The 24,140-nt window shown below is 39.6% G+C and overlaps 1 protein-coding gene across 6 annotated transcripts in view; it reads right to left on the reverse strand.

Annotated features, from left to right (window-relative positions):
• Positions 1-24,140, reverse strand: part of SEMA6B (semaphorin 6B) — a 251,243-nt gene that overhangs the window by 120,468 nt on the left and 106,635 nt on the right. For all 6 annotated transcript variants that reach the window (XM_072405052.1, XM_072405057.1, XM_072405051.1 and 3 more), the window contains one exon: positions 19-117. In XM_072405052.1, coding sequence (XP_072261153.1) covers positions 19-117 — 99 coding nt within the window. The remainder of the gene's footprint in view (positions 1-18; positions 118-24,140) is intronic.

Below are 24,140 nucleotides of genomic sequence, written 5' to 3' on the forward strand. Positions count from 1 at the left end.
GAACAATGTCTCACGTACACTGTAGTCTGCACACACTGGGTTGAATGCATTGGTTCCACAGGCAAATAGTGTCTTTCCGTGCAAAAGAAGAACTTTCACAAAGTTGTTGCACTCCTCCTATGGCAATAAAAAAAAACACTTTAATTAATAAGGACCTAATGTAAAAAGTATAGCATAAAAACCAAGGAAAACAAAACTATACATATTGAATAAGAGTTTAATAGAACCATGCTTATATTTGGAAATACAAACTTCTGACGGCCAAGCAAATAACAAATGTGTGTATCTGGTGACCCAGAACCTTTTGACAACCCCCTATATTTAAAGCTTCTGTTTGCTTTAAGGGGTCTATTCATAATTTTGTTGGCTGAAATTCCAGTTTTTTTTTTCATTTAGATGCATGGAGTTAGATAGCGTTAACTTGCAATGACTGTTGTACTATTTAATAATTGGTCACTAGGTGGCAGAATGAGCCTTTCTTAATTTGCATTGAAGATAGCTCTAAAAAGGATTTATATGCATCAAAATGAAAAAATGGCCAAAATGACTGGCAAATAATTTATCAATTTAAGTGTCATTGACCTACATAATCTACAGCTACAGAAATGTGTTCCAGCACAGTCTAACAAAACATAAATATGAGTGCACACGAAACACCATTACTTTGACTTATTAGCAAAAATGTTGTACTTTAGTTGCTCACTAACCCCTACATGAACATATAAAACCCTCAAATAAAATCTAACAATGAGCTTGTTAAAACATCTACAACATAGGCACATAAAATAGAGATCAAAGAAATAGAAAATAAAAACCTGACAAGTGAATAATTTCAATCTTCCACACAGCAGTATTCCCCTGTCTTACCTTCTAACTTTAGAAAGGTGATATAAGCTTGAGGATTTATTCCCCATGGGTCCCATGTATTAATTTACATTCAATGATCCTTAGAAACCAATATGTTCCAGTATGGAACCATATTCCACAGATACATGCTAAAACTATATCTCCATAATGAATCTTGGTCATGGTCATGAAACACACCTCAGGCAAGGTGGCATCAAGGTGTCGGTAACAGTGACAATAATAGTTCAATAGTTTTAATGATGAAAGAGAAAACATTATATTATAAGTAACACATAAGTAACAAACTGAGCTTAAACAAAGCTTGACATAACTTAAAACAGGGATCATTGTATTGGAACAAAAGCCACAACTAAAAGATAAGATAAATCCTATGTAATGATCCTATGATAAATCATATGAAATGATCTCTAAATAGCATATAAAATAAAGATCCAAACAGTAATTATTATAGAATTAAACAAAGGAGGAAAAGTAAAAAAGAGGGGAGAATTAAGTCAGCAAAGTTAAGCTAGGGAGAGAAGAGGGAGAAAGGAGCGTCAAAAGCAAAATAAACTATCCCTAAGAAAATAAAGCACATTTATATGGGATACTGGAGTTGTGGATCCCAGGTTTTTTAATTACACATACAGTATTTTATTAACCATTAGGCCATATAAACAAATGGATGAAAGGGGCTTGCGAACAGAAAGAAGCCAATGAAACTTTAACAAATGGGACAAGAGGGACTTCCTAATTCTGTTCATAATGAACTAGGAAGCTAAACTAACCTGTGTTAGGATAAGAGTTTTTTATTTAATTATTATTTAATGTTTCTTATTATTATTATAAATATACAGGATTTTTATAGCACCAACATGTTACACAGCGCTGTACATTAAATAGGGGTAGCAAATGACAGACAGTTACAGACAGTGACACAGGAGAAGAGGACCCTGCCCCGAGCAGCTTACAATCTAGGAGGTGGGGGAAGTCTTACACAATAGGAGGAAAGATATGGAGTGATGGGAAGTAGTGAGGGTTTTAGGAGATAGAAGAAGACAGGTAGGCAAGTCTGAAAAAGTGTGTTTTGAGTGCTCTTTTAAAAAAGCAACACATAGGAGCAAGCCGAATAGAACGAGGAAGACCATTCCAGAGAGTCGGGCAGCTTTAGAAAAGTCTTGAAGCTGTGCGTGGGATGAAGTTATGAGTGAGGAAGTCAGTAGTAGGTCATTGGAGGAGCGAAGGGAGTGGCTAGGGGAGTATTTTTCTACCAGGTCAGAATAGTAGGTTAGACAGGAGCTGTGTAAAGCACAGGAGCTTGAATTTGATTTTCAGGTGAAATGGAACCTAATGAAGGGAGCAACAAAGAGAGGCAGCAGAGGAGGAGCAGTGGGAAGGATGGATGAGTCTGGTTGCAGCATTCATAATAGATTTTAGAGGACAGAGTCGGATTAGTGGAATACCATGGAGCAGGATGTTGCAGTAGTCCAGATGAGAAATGATATGAGCGTGTACAAGGAGTTGTTGCACAGGCGAAAGTGACATGACCTGGAAATTTTCTGAATATGTGAGGTAAATGAGAGGGCAGAATCAAAGATGATGACAAGACAAGGTGCCTGAGGGGAGGGACGAATGACTGTGTTGTTAACCGTGTTGTTAAGGAATATGTCAGATTTGGAAGATTGGGGAGGTTTGGAATTTGAGGGGGGAGAAGATGATGAGTTCGGTTTAATCCAGAATCAGCTTCAGAAATCTGTCAGACATCTATGATGAGATGGCTGACAGGCAGCATGAGACCTTGTCAAGGACTGAGAGAGACAAGTCAGGGGTGGATAGATTGATTTGAGTGTCATGAGCATCCAGATGGTACTGTAAACCAAAGGAGGAGATGAGTGCGGAGGTGTACAGAGAAAAGAGAACCGGTCCAAGGACTGACCCTTGGGGAACACCAACAGGGAGGAGAGTTGGGGAGGAGAAATTACCATTGAAAAAAACTTAAAAGGTGTGGTCAGACAGGTAGAAAGTAAACCAAGAGAGAGCAGTGTCACTGGTACCAATGGAGTGCAGGATTTGGATTAGAAGGGGGTGATCATCAGTGTCAAACGCAGAGGAAAGGAGAAGGGAAAAGTTGCCTTGAGACTAAGTTCTGTGGAGGTAATTGGCCACTTTAGTAAGGGCTGTTTCCGTGGAATCAGCAGCTTGGAAGCCAGACTGGAGAGGGTCAATGAGAGAGTTACTGCTCAGGTAATCGGTGAGTCTTTTGAAAACAAGGCGCTCAAAGAGTTTGGAAACAAATGGAGGAGAAGGGAGATGGGACGGTAGCACAAAGTTAAGGAGGGGTCTACTGAGTGTAGGGAGAATAATTGCATGTTTGAAAGCGGAGGGGTAGATACCAGTGGAGAGGGAAAGGTTGAATAGTTGGGTTAGGTCGGGGTCCAGGGTGGAGGAGTGGGCACGGAGAAGATCAGAGGGAACTGGGTCAGGAGACTTTGTCCACAGTAGCAGGGCCGAGGGAGGTTAGAGATGATTTACTAGTGGAAGGGGTGGATATGGTTGGAGTGGCCAGGTAGCCCAGTATGTTTATAATATAAATTGATAGAATGGTTTCAATAAAGGCTGAAGTTGTCAAACAAAGTTGCTGTATTTGTATAACTTGCAAAAGCATTTGACACAGTAGCCCACAGCCAGGTAATATGCAAGTTAGGTTCTATATGTTTAGAAAATTCAATCTGTAAATTAACACAGAACTGGCTCAAAGACCACATCTAGAGAGTAGTGAATAATAATTTATACATGGAATCGTCTAAGGTTATTAGTGGCATACCAGAGGGTTCAGTGTTGGGACCATTACCGTTTAACATATTTTTAAATGATAGAGAGTGTGGGATTAAAAGCACAATTTCTGTGCTGTAGATGCCAACAAACTATGTTATAGAATAAGTCCATACAAGATGTCTATAACCTACAAGCAGACCTGGATGCACTGTTTGAATGGACAACCAAGTCCTTACATAAATATAAGCTTATGCACTTCAGGGCTAACAACATGCATACTTCATAAAATCTAGGGGAAATAGATTTGGGAGACTTAATATCAGCATGCAATGCCAAGCTACAATTTCTAAAGTTAGCAAAATACTTTCTTTAGTAATATATAGGTAAAGACTGTAGAGAAAAAGACCTAATCCTGCCCCTGTACAAAACAGTGGGGTCTGTGAAAATGTGATGCCTCAGGAAATAGTTTTAGCATGTTCTATAGACTACTTTAAGAAAAAGCTTGATGCTTTTCCAGAAGTACAGAATAAACCTAAATTAAAGATTAAAAGGAAAGACACCAGAGACAGTTGATCTGAGGAAAATCCAATTGACTCATGGGATCAGGAAGTAATATTTATCTCCTGTTGGAGTAAACTGAACCATGTTTATAATGGGTTTTTATTTGCATTCTTCTGGATCAACTATGTACCCATGGTTTTATACAGAATATACTGGTTTATAAAAATGTTTTTTCCCTAGTGTTTGAACTTAATGGACTTGTCTTTTTTTAACCTAAGTCATTTGGCCAGAGAATGCACCTAGACTGGGTGCAATTTCTGCCAAAAGCTATGTAAACAGGCACTGTGGAGTCCAAGTTGCTAAGGCTTGATAAAGAAGATACACCAACCAAAGCTAAGGAGAAAACTGAAAATATTCTGTAGGGGACTGCCTTTTTCTATCTGCTAGCTGAGTTGTAACTTTGAAAAATGTAAATAAAGTTGTTGAAGTAATCACACACCTCTTCATTAACCCCCCAGGACGAGTACTCCCTAGTGGTATTCCCAGATGTGACTCGGGGTAGATTTTACCTGCAAATAGCGGTAATCTTTAGTAGCTTTAAACTAAAAAAAAAAACACTTACCTTGCTTCGTTGTCATCCCCTGTCATCCTGCTGGTCCCCACAGGTCCTGGGGACACGTCCTTCCTCCTCGATCTCCAGCCTGCGCATGCAGCGACAATCTCCGGGGTTTCCCGGTGACATCGGTGCCGGCAGGCGGAACGGTGGGAAATTCAAAAAATTTTGTATTAGATTCAACACAAAATAGCTGTATTGACTCCAATACAAACAAATATTCATATAACATATATACTTATATTATATATATATTATACATGCTACTGTACACGTACATTTCATGTTTAAATATTTTTATTTTTTTTTCTGTTTTGTTATGTATAGTTAATTAATAAATATCAGTGAGGTATGCCTAAGAATTATAACCTACAATGAAAAATACATTTCCATGCAAAAAATTGTACCACATTTTGCATGGAAACTTGCACGGAATTAGACCGCTAGGGAGGTTAAGAACAGTGAAGTGCTTTCTGCCCCTGATAGTGACCTTAGAAACCCCAGCAGGTAAATGCAGGATATGAAGGGACATAGATGAGAACATGTGCTCAGCCAGGGTAGGTGCCTGCATTCCTTCCAGAACACACTGACTACTGTGTCTGTGTGTAGTGCAGTATTATATTATTTCCCTCTGTATTAACAGGTTATATGTGATTCTGTTATGTGCTCTGCCTTTCAGTTATCTTTGCTGATCTGCACCCTCTGGCTAGTTAAAGCTAGCATAGGTTAGGCATCCAACGGCCCATCAGGATCCTAATAATTCTTGCTGTGTAAATGTCCTGGAAAAGTCCTGGAAAATCAAAACTTTCACCTTACCAATAGGGATAAGGGAGAATGCCGAGAATGTAAATGTGTACTCATTAATGTTTATTGATTGTAAATACTGTTATTACTATTTTGAGATATAAAGCTTACTAATACTCTTACCTGTGTTTTCGTTTAGCTGCAATGGTTAATGTTGTATGCTGGGTGTAGTGGTTCCTCGGGTACTGTTTTATATTACTGGTATTAATTCTGGTTAATGTCCCAGGAAAGGAGCCCCTCTGCTAATAGAGACCCTGTCCTGGGTGGAGGCACTTCCAACTTTATTAGTATACTCAGTCCTCCACATAGCGAAGGCCTGGGATCTTCTCTGTTATCTACAGGTTAGCACCATGCCTGGTTTGTGGGGGTCATTTACATGACCCCCCATAACAGGGCTACAATCCTTACATCTGTGTTGGTTGTGTCAGTTGCTATGGATTCTGTTATGTTTGTTTTTGGTAATGTGGTGAGTATAGCCTCATACAGGTGTCAGAAGGATATCAGAGGATTGACGCTGTAAATTATCTTTTATGGTAATTTCCAATAACAGATAAAAAAACGAACATGTGCATAACACTGCATCAATTTACAGTGACCAATTGATGGGCAATTTCAGAGGACCACTGTACAAATGTTAGATTCTCAGACTAAAGTGATGTACACCTGTCAGATGATTCTCACCTGAAACAAATAGTCACACTTGTCTCAGACAAAAATCATCTGACATGTCTACATAGCTTTAGTGTGGTTCATCTGTGGTATCATCTAACTGTATTGTATGGAAAACCTAAAGATTAGTGGAAGCTGCTGGGTGGGCAAGTTTGGTGAATCTTTCTCTTCAGTCTATTTCTTCTCTGGTTTTTCTCCTTGTAGATGCAAACTTGGACAAGGTGGTGGGAAGTGCTGGACAAGGGGCAGGGGGACTGACGGGGATGAGGGAGTAATTTTTGTATGCCATGTTTCACCCCCTGCTAAGGGGGATTTAGTTAACCAAGCACAAAACAGGTGAAGGTGAAAAAAATGAAAGTGAGGAAGAAGAGTAGTGGGGTCTTTCCTGCTTCCCTCTCATTTTCAGATTTGGGGGGGTTCCTAAAGAATATCTTGTCATTCCTGTCACAAGAAAAAAATGGTATTAAGATCTATTTCTCCTCCCTATATAGATGAAAGGGATGTAAATTTGCTCAGCAAGTTTGATCACTGAAATCGTGTGTAGGAGACTCTGCTCAATACTTATTTGTCACTCCATTCATCTTGTTAATCTTGAAAAAAGAGAATGGGGATGTGGTCTTTCCTGGCTTCTTGTTTGGAGCTCTACAACAGAGTTACAGTTTTTTTAAATCTGATAAGGTAACTTGTTGGTGGATTAAAAAAGTAAACATAGGAAGATTTATGGTCTTGATGTAGGGGCAAGACCTGCACTCAAATAGTACAGGAAAAGCCTCTATACCAAGGTAGGCCCTCCTTTTTTCCCAGCATGCTGTCTTTGGAGGTGATTTCATCACCATTTTCAGGACCTAAGGACAGGAAAAGTTTCAGAGACAGGATTAGACAGGAATATCTGGTGGATGTGCACAAAAGGGGCTACCCAATGACATGGGGTTTTTTTCCCGAGAGGCAAACTCATCAGAGCAACAGGAGAATTTTTTCACAGGCACTGAGGTTTGTGCAATAGAGTTTTCGCACCTTTTAATAGCCATGGGCTATTCCATCTTCTGATTGGCCGGCAGGAGTGGCAATGCTAATTAAATCTGGAAGACCAGGGTGCCCGAGGTCAAAATTCCCTGCATGCACAGGAGAGAGGCGCTTGTGCTTTAGAGAGGAGGAGGGGTACCCTACTCACATTTGTCATTTACTATGTCCCCACCTCTGGTCAATTATCTTTCTTCTATCAGTTGTTTGTTCTTACTTAAGGCATGTATGGACATATGTTTAGACATTGAATCTCAAACTGAATTTTTTTTTTACACCATTGATCCAAAGGACACCAAACCAAAGGGAGCATATAGGGACACCATCAGGGAGCAATTGATCCAAATAGTATCTCGAAAGAAAAAACAAAATAAACAGTTTAATTAATGACCTGAAATATGGACCTGGTAGCCAAACACAAAGCTCCCAAACAAGATCTCTTTAGCCAAATTGAAATGCCCTGCACCTCTCCTAATCTAGCTTTAACCACAGGCAGAAATACCATTGCACTGGTCCAAACATAAGTGCTTTACATGGGCAGATAAACCAGGCCACTTATTGGTAAATCAACTTAATCCAAAACCCAGGCTCTTCTGCCATCTGTTTCTTTTAGGGAAAGTAAACTTTCTCACAACCCCCAAACTTGTCTAGAATGCTTTTCAGGTCCTCTATGCCAAAATCTATGCACCTCCAACCTCATTAAAACAAGATGACGAGGACTTCCGGGGGACGACGTTGAGGTGAGGTAGCCTCATCAGCACACAGCTCCCATCCCCATTGCTACTGAGAGGCACATGTAAAGCAACAGAAGCTCCTCAGAAGCGTGGGTGAGGGAGCTTCAGTAAGCGGGATCTGAAAACAAGTAATAGCAGGGTTTTTTTTTTGCTGCCCCGCTAGTAACTACAATCCCGTGAGTCAAAGCTCAGATCGGGCGGCGTGGTACCCGGTGGCCATCTTTGATTTAACACCGCAGCTGCAGCTGCTCTACATCCTTGACAGCATATCAGCCTTCTACCTCCTGACCTGCACCTGGATTCCTAGTGCAATCAGGAAGGTGCCTGAGTGGAGTCCTGCAGCTTGATCTCAGCTGTTCCAGCAGTACTGGGTGAGTCCATTACACACCTACTATTACCACTGGATCACTCTCACTTTCTACCTGGTGTGGACACATAGGCATAGGTATCCACATAGTCCTTTCTTTTTGTCCTTTGGACTGTAAGGCCCTGGTCAGCACTAGTCCCCACCAGACACCAGTCCCCCAATCTTACACCACAGTCTTCACCTATAGCAAGCCCCTGCTCATCCTCGGGAGACTGGTTGCGTCTCCCAGCACTTGGTTGCCCCCAGGACTTACTGTACAAGGGATGGTGTCTGGGAATGGGCTGGCAGCAAGCCAGGAGCCCAGAGATAAAGCAGTACCAAGATTCTAACAGAGCCAAGTCCAGAATACAGAGCAGAGGTCAAACACAGGATATCTGTCCACCAAAGTACACAAGGGCAAATCACAAGCAGAGTCGTGGTCACCAGCAAAGGGTCAGTCCAGGCTGCATAAAATGATAGGTCAAGAACAGTCAAGGTCAGCAACAGTAAATCGGATGAAAACACATTCAGCATAGATTAGCCCTGCTATACACTACAACATTCACTGGTGGCTGGGAGCAGAGAGGCTATAAAGTCCCAGCAGCCAATAGCAGGGCAAGACTGAGTTTAGAGCTGATCAGCACTATACAGCCCTTCAGCACTGTACAGCCTAACAACCGAAGCTGGTGATGCAAAAAATACATCAGGCTGCACGATTAAAGGGAAGCAGGGGCTGCTGCTATCTTAGTTCACCAGGCTGCTGCAAATGACATTGCTGGACAGAATAAACAGTGTTTTATACTGCGATGGCGCACAGCACGGAGTCGCCAGACAGATGAGCATCTCCTAACAAGGACATTGCATTTTAGTGTGCATTTTGGCTGCCTGTATTTTACCACTGATAACCTTAGATAACGATTAGAAGCAATATTGTGATACCTGTTACTTTTTCTGCAGATCTCTATACCAATTTAGGGGTCTGCTGCCTAACAAAGGCAAACTCTTTTACTACTGGCTGCTTATTCTGTTGAAAATAAGGAGAAATGTATCTGTAAATCACAGTCCTTCCAAAGTTGCAAACAGCCCCCCAAAACAAAGGGAAAACTCTCACAAAACTCGGGACCAACATCAGGATATATGTTCTGAGTTGTCAGCACCTGCACACACTTCACCCCACCCCATGGGTCTATGGCCAGGGAAGTTGCAGATCTGCTTATGCCCTTTGATCAAAAATTTGATTCACTGCAACAAACTATTGAAACCACTATTTCTAATATATCCTCCAATACCGTGCAAACTATGGAATTGGAACAACGTGTTAATGACCTAGAGGACCAACCCATTAGCTCAAGGAAAATTAAAACTACAGTCCAACCAAATGGTTTCCATAGAGGAAAAAGTGGAGGTCCTGAAGAGTCGCAACAGAGGGTCAAACTTGCGTTTGCTAGCTTTTCCCAAGGAATACAAAGGTCAGGATTTATAGTAATTTCTATCAGTGGACCTTATGTTAAGTCTCAGCCTTCCCCCCCTTACTGCTCGTGCCTTTGAGAGAGTACATAGGATTGGCACTGACCATCTATCCACAAGTCAAAGACAGAGCGTGGTCGCCAAATTCTTTCAATGAATGGATAAAGATACAATACTAGGAGCCTATTGCAGACAGAGGGAGGGAAGAGTCGGTGAGTAGGGATGAGCAAGCGAGTTTTTAAAACCCGATCTCGCGGCGAATTCGGACGTTCTCGCTTACTGAAATTGTAAGCAAGAATGGCCAGTGTAAATTCGCCAAACAAAATAGAATTTTAATTTAAAAAAAAAAAAATTTGCATCCTGTGCTGATTAAGACGCAGAGCTTAAAGCATCATCAGGATTTTCCTTTCCTCAGACAATCAGAGAGCACTAAAGGTTTTGAATAGGGAGATTTGTACCCATTTAACCTCTAGTGCTGGGGATCGGACAAAGGATTCCCAGGGCTGCATGATTGAATGCAGCCCTGGAAACCCACTGCGATGCCTGGGCACTAGAGGTTAACTAACCTCCAGTGCCCTGGAAATCCACTGCGATGCCCGGGCACTAGAGGTTAATTAACCTCCAGTGCCCTGGAAACTCATGCAATCACTGGGCACTAGAGGTTAATTAACCTCTAGTGCCCGGGGATCGCACACAGGATTCCCAGAGCTGCATGAATGATTGCTGCTCTGGAACTCCACTGCGATGCCGGGGCACTAGAGGTAATTAACCTCTAGTGCCCAGGGATTGTACACAGGATGATTCCCAGGGCTGCATGAATGAATGTACTGATTTCCTGAAAAATGGAGGACATTTTTGCGAGAATGACAGCGGCATTCTCCCTTATCCCTATTGGTAAGGTGAAAGTTTTGATTTTCCAGGACTTTTCCACTGCAGTTGCTCAAAAAAGGTAACTATTTTTTCGTACATGCTGACGCTTATTATAATTGAGAGCACAGTTCGCTCTGCTCTACCCAGCTAAATTACATGTCACATGGGCCAGTGAAACTAATATATTTAATGACCCACATCAAGATCTGAGTTTTATACAAGAGGAACAACACACCCCATGATTTGCAATCACTCCAGGAGGGAGATCTACCTTAAATAGTTTTGATGCTAACGATACAAACTTTTGGTATCAACCAAGTGAAGGAGCATTTATTTGGTAACTGCTTGATTGTTAGGGATATTTTGCAATTTACTGTTATAAATATTGCTATTTTGAAAGGTATTTGTTTTATATTCGTACTGATATTGTCTTTTGAAGATTTATTGGATTTATTACCTTGTCCTCTGACCGAGATAGGAAGGCAGAGGGCTTTAGGTAAGAATTTACAAAGAAGGAAAATCTACATTGTTATCTATTGTTAGAATTGAGTTTTAGAGCAGTATTGTTTTAGTTAATTGGGATCGATCTCTGTTCTGTTCATTTAGGGGAAAACCTGGAAACAGTTACTTGTACAATATGGTTAGATTAATTTTGTCATGAGAAAATCAGGGGGCTGTGCTGCGCCCTTTTTTTTTTTTAAAGGGTGTTGCTCTTAAAAAAAAAAAAAACAAACACAGAATTTTTACTTAACATAAAAGGGTTGTCTACCCTTTTATGTAAAGTGAAAATTCTGAGTTTAGGTACGCTTTAATATCCTGAAATGTGGCACAACTTAATAGCCCTCAAAAGTGGAAAAAAGTAACGCACCTGAAACGTAAATCCCCTGATATTGTTTCCTGCAGGAAACACATTGGAAAACAGGTGACAAGGCTATCTTGCGGGATTCTTGGATTGGGGGAGTAATTGCGACTACATATAAAACCAAAAAAAGGGGGCTAACACGTGACCTATAAAGTTTTATCAGTAGAATTGGATGAGGAAAGTGGATATGCTGTGGTGGTCTTGGATCTGGCAGGAACCATCTACTCTTTGTGTTCCATTTATGCACCCACCGGAAATTCTTCCAAGTTTTACAACAAAATGCTCCAAAAAATTCTAGAATGGTCTTACCCCAATTTATGATTGGTGGGTGATTTTAATGTTACCTTAGACCCCACAATGGACCGATCATCCACTTCCCATAATACAGCAAATACAGCTCCCAAAGAATTCAGTAATCTAATTTCCAGACCTTTTTGGTGGATCCATGGAGGCTTCTTAACCCTACAGAAAAGAATTATACTTGTTACTCCAATTCACATACCTCTTTTTTTTAGGATTGACCTTATTTTGGTGGTAGAATCCCTTTATTTCCGGGTATCACACGCGTGATATTTACAGAATTTATCAGACCATGCACCAGTCCAACTAATTTTGAGACTCTCAAAACCATTTTCTTGTACTTTGATAAAGAGATTCCCTAGCTATTTGGCACAGTCACCAGACTTTATTAATTTGGTTAAATTTGGAACACTGGGACACTCTGGTTTTATTATGGCAAACCATGAAAGCGGTACTGTGGGGCCATATCATAGAATACGCTGCTCGTGAACGCAAAGAATACCGAGTCCAATACACTGAATTACAAAAAAAAGCAGTCAAAGCCTACAAGGAGTACATAGCACAGAAAACTGGGGCACTGAAACTAATTTGGCAAAACACAACCAAAACCCTGAATGCGCAGGTTGGCACTAAAGTGGAGACTGAAAAAAAAATTTTATAGATAGGGCAACAAAGTAGAAATCTTAAATAGACCAATAACGACTGAAGAAATCCAAAAGACGATTAGTATGATGGCGAATCATAAAACACTGGGTCCAGATGGTTTTGCAGCAGAATTTTATAAAATGGCTGGTGAAGAAATCACCCCACTATCAACAGAGGTATATAATCCAATATTGACATGTAACAGCCCTTTCCCGGGTTTTCATAACTAAATTGGCACTATAAAATTTAGGTCAAAATAATGGCCAACAGACTACAGCGATTCCTACCATCCCTACTTACACCCAACCATTTGGACTTTGTAAGGGGGAAACATTCTACAATTTAAGTCCGCACTGCAATAGCGGCAACAATAGTGGCGGCCATGGAAAACACTCCTAAATCCAAACTATTAGGGTTGGATGCAGAAAAGGCATTTGATAAAGTGGAATGGCCCTTGCTAATTGCTGTATTGACTCACCGCGCATTTGGCCAACTATTTACTTCATATTTACTAAATATATACAATATATTTACAAAGCCCATGAAACCAAATTATTTATCAATGGCATCTTATCTTCACCTGTTTCCATGACTATAGGAACTCGTCAGGGACGCCCTTTGTTTCCCATACTATTTAACTTTGCACTAGAATCCTCTATTACATCTTTTGAAACTTTCAAACAATTTTGAAGGAGTTCAGATATGGCAATCGAAAGGTTCAGATGGCAATAGAAAGGTTAAAATCACGGACTTTGCAGATGATTTACTTCTTTACATAGCAAAACCGAAAAGAAGTCTGCCAGCCATTATCAATTTGTTAACACAATATGGAACAGCCTTGGGATATGCAATAAACCTAGATAAACCCAAGGCTTTCTACTTAAACAAATGCGTTAGGCCGAGGTGGAGCCACCAATATCCATTTGTGTGGTGCAAACAGTGATTAAAATATCTGGGTGTTTTTATTTCTAATCAACCTTCTAAACTCTACCATTCCAATATTCCCCCACTCATTTGGCTAAGGAACAATTACACAATAGGCCCCCTTCCTTATATTGGGCCAGTCAATCTAATTTAAATGATAATATTCCAAAAAATGTTGTACACCCTGCAGATGTTACCAATAATAACAAAACAGTTGGATTTAAAAGAAATCTATACATTTTTTTAGGCATTTATTTGGGCAGGTAAGAAGGCTAGCAATGTGCAAACTTCAACAACCTGTAAAAAATGGATATAGATACAGATATAGAGCTATACAATTGGGCAATATTCTCTAGATATATCAGAGACTGGATACATTACACTGCCTGTTATGGTAATGCTCTGGTGCAACAATTGATCCCAAGGAGTCATCTTCTTTATATTCTACATATACATAGAGAATTGCTACCCCAAACAATTCTTCATAATCCACTATTGTATTCTTGTTGGTACGTTTGGCATAAAGTAATGAATACATTTTTGTTGAATAACCACTTGTTCCTTCCATTATGGCGAAATAAAGACTTTTTGACCTAGAGGACTTGTTTGACCCAGAGGATAATCTCTCAAACAGTCATGAAGGCATTGTATCCTGAAAACCTTTGAACATTTGTATTACACTCTTATGTATCGGCCATTATCAAAAAACTATCACCCACTGACTGGGCCAACCCTCTAGATACATTTTTAGCAGCTCCCAATCCTGCTAAAAAGCCATAACAGAAGTCTATAACACTTACTGAACTCAGAATATGAGACTAGAAGCACCGGATTGTGTAGATGGGCTAGACACTTTCCAGAACGCACCCCTAGTGAGATATTGGTAGTCTTTCACAGAGCCTGGAAAGCAATAACTTCTTCCATGTATAGGAAGATGAGTTTGAAACTTTTTCACTATGCATATATATCACCAATGAGCTCTTATCAGATGTGATTAAGCTACTCTTCACAGTGTTTAAAATGTAGGACCTCCAAGGCAGATTTATATCACATGCTCTAGAACTGCCCAAAAGTCAGGTATTTCTGGAAGGCGGTGGTGATGTATGCACTTCGGAATTTAGTGAATGATCTACCGCTAACAGCTAAATGGGTGATCTTTGGGGAGGTGCAACTTCAAGGTACCAGAATTACTAAAAGTTGTAGCAAAATTCTGTTGATAATTTTCCTGGTAGCAAAAGAAGACCATTTTGCATAATTGTATTACATCAAACCCTCCCTCACTTTTCCTTGACAAACCATGGTTTGTTTTTCAGATGGAATGGGTGGAGGCTTTCATAGCAAGCATATAGCTGTATTACCAACTGATCTAAGAAAAAAAGCCTTTCTGCCTTTGAAATGACTACATGGTATGCCCACCTCCTTCCAGAAAACAACCCCCCCCAATTGTATGTTAAAACTCCAACTCACAATAGTTGATAGTCCACAACCATAATAAAGTTACTGGGAAAATCTTGGCTTATTGAATTACTACACCACTCATAACAAGATTTTAAATACTAATATTACTCTGTATATTAAATTTGTCAAATTTGACAATAAAATAACCATAACCTGTTGTATTTTCCCTACTGGCAAAAATTTGGAACCCTATTGTAAGTGCATTATACCATGTTCTATCATACCAGGTGTATTTTGTTAATCATTTGATCTTAATGTTTTTAATGTACTAATGTACTTATTTCCCCTGGAAAAATCAATAAAAATATTTTTTAAAAATACAAGATTTACAATTTACTAGCTTGCTTTCATTTAATCATTCTGGCAAAACTACTCCCTCAACTTTAACCACATCAGGAAAAGTAATCCTCTTTCCCCAGACACTAACTTGGCACACTTAGTGTGGTTCCAAACCAGGGAAGGGAACCTTCATGATCTCTAACTACAGACCAATCTCCCTAATTATTTGTGACATCAAAATAATGACAATCTTAGCCAAAAGACTTAATTCTTTCCTGACGCATTATATTCACCTCAACCATATAGGTTTATTCCAGTACTGAAAGTAGTGAGATTGATCTAATCTTGCTACTCCACAGCAATTGGGATGAGGTCTGACTATGAGGGCCATGCTTTTATCACTTGACTTGCAAAAGACCTTTGACAGTGTATCATGGGAATATCCCTTTTCTCTCCTCACACAGATGCTTTTGTTCTTTTTTTCTTGAGCACCTTGAAGGCTCTATATTTCTCGCAGAGCTCACATAAACATTAGTAGGGATTTCAATCTCCAACCATTCCCACCCATAAAGGTACCAGACATGGATGCCCCCTCTCTCCACTCCTTTTTGCTTTGGTAATAGAACCTCTGGCAATTGCTATACGAGAGCACCCAGATATTAATGGCATCTGCTGTGACACCAATATAAACAACATAAGTTCTCCCTTTTTTGTTAACTACATATTGTTATATATTATCTTCCCTCCTTTCTTTGCCTAACCTGTTTCAGGTGCTGAGTAAATTTTTTAAGTAATTTGCCATTATTACCTAAGCATAACTCTGATCTCACAAGATGGTTGATCATTTATTTGGGGAACCAAAAGTAAGATCCACAAATTGACAAATTGGAGGGTCGGGGGATCATTACACTCAGACCACCTTCCCGACCCTGAAGCCACAATGGGTGGCTCTGGAGGGCTTTACCTGCCAATCCGTAAATATGGAGGCCATATCAGTAAATTTGGGGACCCAGCACCTAGTAACACATTAAGAAGGAAAACGGATTTTGCCATAGCCTCCATCTTGTTTGTAGATTTCATTTTGTAGCCAAATCATGAACGAGAATTATATTAGGAAATCCCATCCAGACTACAGGAAACCATTTCAGCTGCTCTGTCATGATAATGCTGAACATGGTACAAAAGTACTATGCTAATGGAATTAAAACAGTGAAAGATCATTGGAATATTTCTCCTGGCAGCTAGATCCTGTGATAAAGGGATCACAGCATTACAGAAATTTTAAACAGGATATAAACAAAGCATTTTTCAGCAGCTAGGTTGACCAAAAATGAGGTTGCTTTACTTATACCTACTAACTTAACAAACAGAGGGTGTCATTTACTAAATACTGCTATACTCCTTCCATGTGATGAGTGGCTCAAGACAAGACCATGTACATGATTACTATGAACTTGTACAAACAGAGACACAGGGATTAGCAAATTAATCAAATGAGCCCCTAACTAATGCATATTTTGAAATGTTTATAGATGGCTCCCAATACTATACTGATGTGCAGAGCCACATACTGGGTATGCATTGGTAACTGCATGTGATGTATTAAAGCTTTTATTTTCCAACATCAATTCAATGAACTGAACAGAATCACAGAATAATAATGAAAAGTATATATGTATATGAGTTGTTTGTTACTAGTGTGGGGCTAGAATGAGATAAGCCTAGAACGCTCTATTTCAGATAACTGTTGTCATTATAGTTAACTCCTGCCAACTGGTTTAGATCTTGCTAAACCAAGCCTTAAAATTTTTTTTCTTTTCATTTTGGGTATGCCATATTTAGGATATTGTCTGTGGAAAATTATACATTGATAACAATTATACACAAGAACAAGATATCCTCCCAATTTTAGACCTACAAATGCTAAATAGTTTTGCCCTGGGTATGGCTTTCTCAACGGTACCGGAATCATAAATAAAGTAGGTGTTTGGTTAGTAAAATAGTCAAAAGGGAGAAATGAGAAGGAAAGACTTTGTCATAGTATCCATCTAGTTTGAAGACTTCATTTTGTAGCAGAATCATCATAGGGCTGAGCACAGTAAGCCAACATCAAATACCATGTGTTCTACAAAAAACCTAAAATTTTGTAGGGACAGGAACCACAGGGTTATCCTGGCATTTTTTCTCTTTGTTTTGGGCCATCCATTTCAGTATGGTTTTTTGATGAGCCTGGACTTCCTAACAAGTAGTATTGAATGCTCTCCAGTGCCCACTCGATGGCCAAGCACTCTAACATTTATGGCATACCTGCTCTCTGCAGGGGGTCAATTTCCTGCTAAGGTATGTCACTAGATGTTCTTCCCCATTTATAACCTGGGACAGAACAGCCCCGAGCCTAACTCTGAGGCATCTGTTTGGACTAGGAACTCTTTCTTAAAGTCAGGGGCAATTAGTACTGGGCAATTACATAATGCTGCCCTGAGGTCTTGAAAGGCTCTTTCTGCCATTTGGCACTGAAAAATTGCAACTGTTTTCTGCCCTTTGGTGAGTTCCATAAGTGGGGCTGCTAAGGTTGACAAACCTGTGGTAATACAAAACTTAAAAAGGCTCTTATCCGCATTTTGTCCCTGGGACAGTGCCACTCCCGCTTAACTTCCATTTTTGCTATCTTGGGCTTGACAAGCCCTCCCCCAATGACATACCCCAGGCACCTGTTTTGGGGTTTGTCGTTAAACCAGGACAAATGACTCTGGGGAAATGACTTTCCCAGTCTGGACTAAAAAAGGTCATATTGTTCAGGTGGGCCGAGGCCTAATTTTGATGTAGCTTAAAAATGCGGTCTATTATTTGCAGGAGGGAGGCTAGGGCCCCATGCAAACCCAAATGGTATCATCCTGTATTGCCAAAGCCCCTCTCCTCAGAGACTGTCTGATAGAAGGCTTTTGTTTCCTAATTCTGACTGTTCGAGAGAGCCTCGGCTGCTTTCACTTCTGGCACTCCCTGGGTCTCTACCGCTGTAAGGTGGGCAGGTAAAGCCTCTCATTTTTTTCCAGGGCTTAATCAGGTTAACGTGATAGAACTGCTCTTTTTTACATTTGTGCAGCTGGTAAACCTTATAGTTGACCTTCCTTACTCGTTCTATAATTTCATAAGGTCCCAGCCAGAAACGTACTTTCCATGGTAGGGACCAAGACTAACACTCTCACCAGGTTGGAAAATCTGGACACGACCAGATTCACCCTACACCATGGGCCCAGAACAGATGTTCCCTCACCAGGGGCCTGACCACAGCCAGATGGTCTTGCATGTCAGCAACATGCTCTACCCCACCCTTATATGGAGTGGATTCACTCTTCCATGTCTCCCTTGCCACAACAAGAAGTCCTCGGGCATGGGGCTCTTTATAGTACTGAAGGGGCGAGAACCCTGTAGAGGCCTGTTGGATTTCCCTGATAGCAAACATTAGAAAAGGGAGGAGGCACATGGTGCTTAGCCCATGGTGTGCTAAATAGGCTTCTGGGTCACAGCTAAATGGTCTTGCATGTCAGCAACATGCTATACCACACCCTAATATGAAGTGGACTCACTCTCCCATGTCTCCTTAGCAACAACAAGAAGGCATGGCGCCCATACAGTAATTTAAAGAGCAAACATTAAAAAAGGGTGGAGGCACATGGTCATTAGCACATGGTGTGCTAAATATGTGTCTGGGTATTAGGAAATTGTGGGCCTGGCATTTGAAATCCACCCACCTTGCTCTTGCAGATTCCCAGGAAAAACAGCCTCAGAACAGAAATTCTAAATAAACAGCAGAGAACCCTACAAGTTCCCTGGAGATACAAAACTTCTGGTTTTACCTCAGATGTGTTATCTGAGATATCTACCATATTTTTTGCCGTATAAGACGCACTTTTTCTTCCCCAAAACTGGGGGGAAAAGTTAGTGTGTCCTATACGACAAATGTGTTATAAAATAATTAAAATAAGATACTCACCCGATACCCGATCCTGCGCGTGTCTCTGGCTGCATGCAGCGTGTTTCTCTTCTCTCCTCTGCCAGCATCGTGTCTTCTGTCTATAAAGCAGAGCGAAAGAAGCCGGCACAGCTCCACCTGCTGTTCCCTGTCCTAACTGCCGTACAGTGGAAAAAAAGCACAGAGTGATCAGAAGGGAATTTTAAATGACACAGAGTGATCAGAAAGGGAATTTTGAATGACACAGAGTGATCAGAAAGGGAATTTTGAATGACACAGAGTGATCAGAAAGGGAATTTGAAAGGCACAGAGTGATCAGAAAGGGAATTTGAATGGCACATGAGTGATCAGAAGGGGAATACCGGTATGAATGGCACATGAGTGATCAGAAGCGGAATAATCTTTCAGAAACTTTTTTTTCTAGATTTTCCTCCTTTAAAATTGGGTGCGTCTTATATTCCGGAGCGTCTTATACGGCGAAAAATACGGTAGGTCCCATATTTTTTTTTTGTCCATTCAGGGGTGGAAAAATGCTGAAATCAACATAGTTTGACAAGTTTATTTGTCTCTATGTGTGGCATCTCATTCTCATTTTGCTGTGGTTAAGGAAAAAATTATTTGCTCCTGACCTGCTTTGACCTCACATCATTTTGTATTTAAATATGTTTATTAGAAAGACAAATACATAGTATAAAACTCAAAGAAACAGAAACGACAAAACATAGTATATACCATTTCCAACCCCGATGCAAAGTGTTTAAATACCAATTAAGACAAAGGACCTGGTTTATAAAATCTCTTCAAAAATAGCGAAGGTAGACTATCATGGGTGATCCAGCAAATTTTCAATGGATCTAGTTCAGAATTGAAAACTTTTGACAAACAATGGCAAATGATTTCAAATGATTTGCTGGATCACCCATGATAGTCTATCTTCTCCAGTCTTTGATAACTTTGATAAATCAGGTCCATAGTCTCGATTGTACTATTTCCCCGAGGACCTACCCCAAAAATAAGCCCTAGCATGATTTTTCTGTATTTTTGAGGATGCTCAAAATATAAGCCCTACCCCGAAAAAAAGGCCTTCCCCAAAAAAAGGTTACAATATATATAAATACATGGATAAAAGGTGGTCATTTAGGGAAAGCGCTATTGCTAGACATTAGAAATTGGGGCCAATGGTTCTAAAGGAAATGGAGTCACAAGAAATTCAAGATGGAATTCAGGTTTTAGGAAGTTATGATGATGATCCAGAAGATGATGACATGACTATTTGAATAAATCTTGATTTTTGTTGCTGAATATCACAAGAAATTCATGATGGATTTCAGGGTTTGGAGAGTTATTATGCTGTTCCAGAATGTGATGACATAATTATATTTGAATAAATCTTGATTTTTTTTGTTTAGGAATAAATGTTCATTGTTGTTCATAAAAATAATAAGACGTCCCCAGAAAATAAGCCCTAGTCCATTTTTTTGGATTAAAAAAATAGTTTTGTCCTATTTTTGGGAAACGGTATGAACAGAAGTACTACCCAAAAAAGGCATAAAGTCCAAAGAGTTTCATAGTACAGAAAAACTAATAAACAATGCAAACACACAAAAAGCTGAGTATATTATTAAAACCTGTTAATAATGTGGATGCCAAAAACATGCCATTGTGAACACAGGAATAGCAGAAAGTCTATGGTGTTTGAGTGAGAAGGGGGGGGGGGCTACAACAAGACCAGGGCAGGAGAAGGTGGGAAGGAGGCTAAATAACATAACCAGCCAAAAGCAATCAGGGTCTGTTTAGGTACTGGAACCAAGGTTCCCATTTCTTGGGGAAATAGGATATTTTATCATTAAGCATACTGATGAGGTTGTCATTAATCATAATCCAGTTCCACCTATATTTAACAAAAGCTGCTATTTAAATGTAAGATAAAATACATAATACTGGCTTGCGCAGCAAGGTGTCAAATCTAAAGAAGAGAGAACTCTCAGGGGTTTTAGGTAAACTGATCTGGGCAATTGAAAAAAATAAGAATAAATATTCTAGCCTAGAATCTCTGTAACTTTGGACAGTGCCACCAGATATGTAACATGGTACATATCTGTCCACACCTCCTAGAACACAGAGGAGAGATGGAAGGGTTGCAACTGTGAAATCTACTAGGAACTAAGTAAGATAGAAGTATTAAGTAGGATAGTTTTATAATTAGGGAAGTGTTAAGAAAATTTTTTGACAAGGTATAAGTCACTTCCTGCCAGTCTTTAGTTTTCCAGACAATACCCAAACCAGTCTCCCATTACTACATGTAATGCAGCTTCTTATTCAAATAAAAAGTCAAATGAAGAAATATATATTATGAAAATTCCACCCACGGCATTCTCAGGGGACTTATAGGAGTGTTCAAATGGGGTGAATGTCTTCCTCATTTTGAGTCTTCCTTCTGTCTTTACCCACTGGTAAAAACATTTTATCTGTTATGTCATCATTAATCCCTGACATTAATCCCTGAATTGCAATGTCACTGTCACTGCCTTCATAACAGTACTTCTACCACACTCATTCCCTCATTAGCTTTTCCTCCTCCCTGTGCAGTATCTGGGCATTACTGCTGAGCTCTATCCCAGCTGCAAGGTCCTAATTACTTCCAATGCCTTAAAGAAAGTTTGGTGTCCCATATAGCTACTCATATAGCTACATCAAAATATTAGGGTGAAAATGCTGATCTGTCTTGTTCATGGGTGCGATCTCAATCTCAACAGATCTCGGGCCTGCACAGTGCAAGATCGGGTGACGTACCAAGCTGAAGGAAGAAGATGGTGGTGCCCGGCGCCCAGCGCTTCCTTTGCGCCAGGACTAAAGAGGATTTGAGGATTGTACGGGACCGGATCCAGAACTTCTCCAGAAATGTCAACAGTATATTAAATTCTCTTTGGTGCTTTCTATGCCAAACTCAACAATATCACCTGAGTTCTTTGCTGGTTAGCCCAAAGCCTTTCACTGTACTTTTGCAATGATGGAACTAGAGGAGACACAAAAATTATAACTCAAAATTATCTGGTCAGATAATTTCAGGAATCCAAAAAGATTTGGTGGCTAGATTGAATGAGCCCTACTATAATGTAGGACCAGACATATTCGGATCCCAAGTCAAATTAGCTTTGATCTAAGTAAAAATCAAATCAAAACTATAAGGAGATATTGTGTTGTTTCCGCTAACCTCTATAGAAATAAAAAATAACATTTACTGCCAACCCCTGAACGGTAAAGTTAAGAATTTCTGTCTCCTGTAGTCTATGACAACAAATAAAGCAGAGTTTATTTCAGTTTGATTTAATTAGGCATAAATGAATAATTGATATAGTCATTTAAAGGTTGTAATTCTTATGTTAGCAAGAATGTTTCTAGAAGTTCTATTATCAAATAAAGGTGTTTTGCCTTTAATTGACTCCTTCAAGGGAAGGTTTCCAAGACATGAAGACTTTATATATTAGTCTATGTGTTTTTTTACATTTCAGACATATTTATATATATATATATATATATATATATATATATATATATATATATATATATATGAGGAAATGGGTCCCAATGTTGGGAAAACAGCCCTTATGGGTCTGGTGATAATTTGTTGAGAGGAATTATGTTGTCCCTGCCCACCTTCATTTGAGTGATCATCTGGCTCTATAGACACACCCACATAGCTGTGTGATGGAAGATCGGGGGATAGCTGTACCAAGATATTATCTCACATCAGTGGTTCGCCTGTAAATGGTGGGGGCAGGCGCTGGATCTCCCGAAGGATCACTGGAAAGATGAGGGGGGATTAAAAAAGATCTTGGGAAGCTTAGATCGTAGGGAAAAAGGCAAAGAGTCATAAATTTATACCTGTGATACAGGATGTCAGCTGCATACGGGTGGCATTAATCAAGAATGATTTGACATGTTGTTGCGAGAAATTCAAAAGTGGCCAAAGTGACATCTGAAAAAGTATCTGTTTGTGTACTCAATGTGGCAGTGACTAATGTAGACCTCAGCAAATAATTCCTGGTTCATTACAAAGTAGTAGTAATAGAAGTAATACATTCTATCATTTTAGGCAGTCAGCAAAGCAAGGTATCAAAAAAAAATTGATGGATGTAATAAATCCTTACAGACAATATTTAGAGAAACACAATAGTAAAGCATAAAGCATACGACGCGGTGATTACCATTACATGTAGTAAAATACATTGGGGGACAGGTTAGTATTAACATGGGAAGTAGATAAATGACCATCAACATGCCATATAAATAGATGAATATCCGCAGTCTATGGAAATATTGTAAAAATATCTAAAGAAATAATACCAACTATGAAATACTATATATATGGTATCGGTATAGTACATGCATATGGATGAGTTAAGCTGTTGTAGGATTAACATAGACCTTGACCTTCGTATTGACCTAAAATGAATAACTGAAAGGAGATTTCTCTATATGGACCATTTATATATTTGTATAAGGTGAACACCTTAACATCTCTTCTGAAGGGAGAATAGATTCAGTTCAGCTAATCTCTCCACATAGCTGAGCTCCTCCATTCATTTTATTTAGTTGCCAAGTTTAGTTGCCCTTCTCTGCACTCCTTCCAATTCTACAATATCCTTTTAGTGAACTGGTGCCCAAAACTGGACTGCATATTCCAGATGTGGTCTGACCAATGTTTTGTAGAGAGCCATGTTTATGTTTCACTCTCTGCAGGCTATACATCTTAATACAAGAAAGTAATTTGCTATATTTAGATATTGCAGCTTGGCAATGCATGCTATTATTAAGTTTATGATCTAGCAAAACCCTCTTAATTTTTGTCATTTTTGACACCCCCAAATGTATCCCCCCTAGACAGTATAAAGCATGCATGTTGTTACCCTCCAAGTTCAAAACTTTACATTTATCAAAAATGAATGTCATTAGGCACTTGGCTGCCCAATCAAACAGTACATCCAGGTCTGCTTGTAGATTATAGACATCCTATATGAATTTAATTCCATTACATATTTTGGTGTCATCTT

Source organism: Pyxicephalus adspersus, chromosome 3 (assembly GCF_032062135.1).
Source record: "Pyxicephalus adspersus chromosome 3, UCB_Pads_2.0, whole genome shotgun sequence".
Lineage (NCBI taxonomy): Eukaryota > Metazoa > Chordata > Amphibia > Anura > Pyxicephalidae > Pyxicephalus > Pyxicephalus adspersus.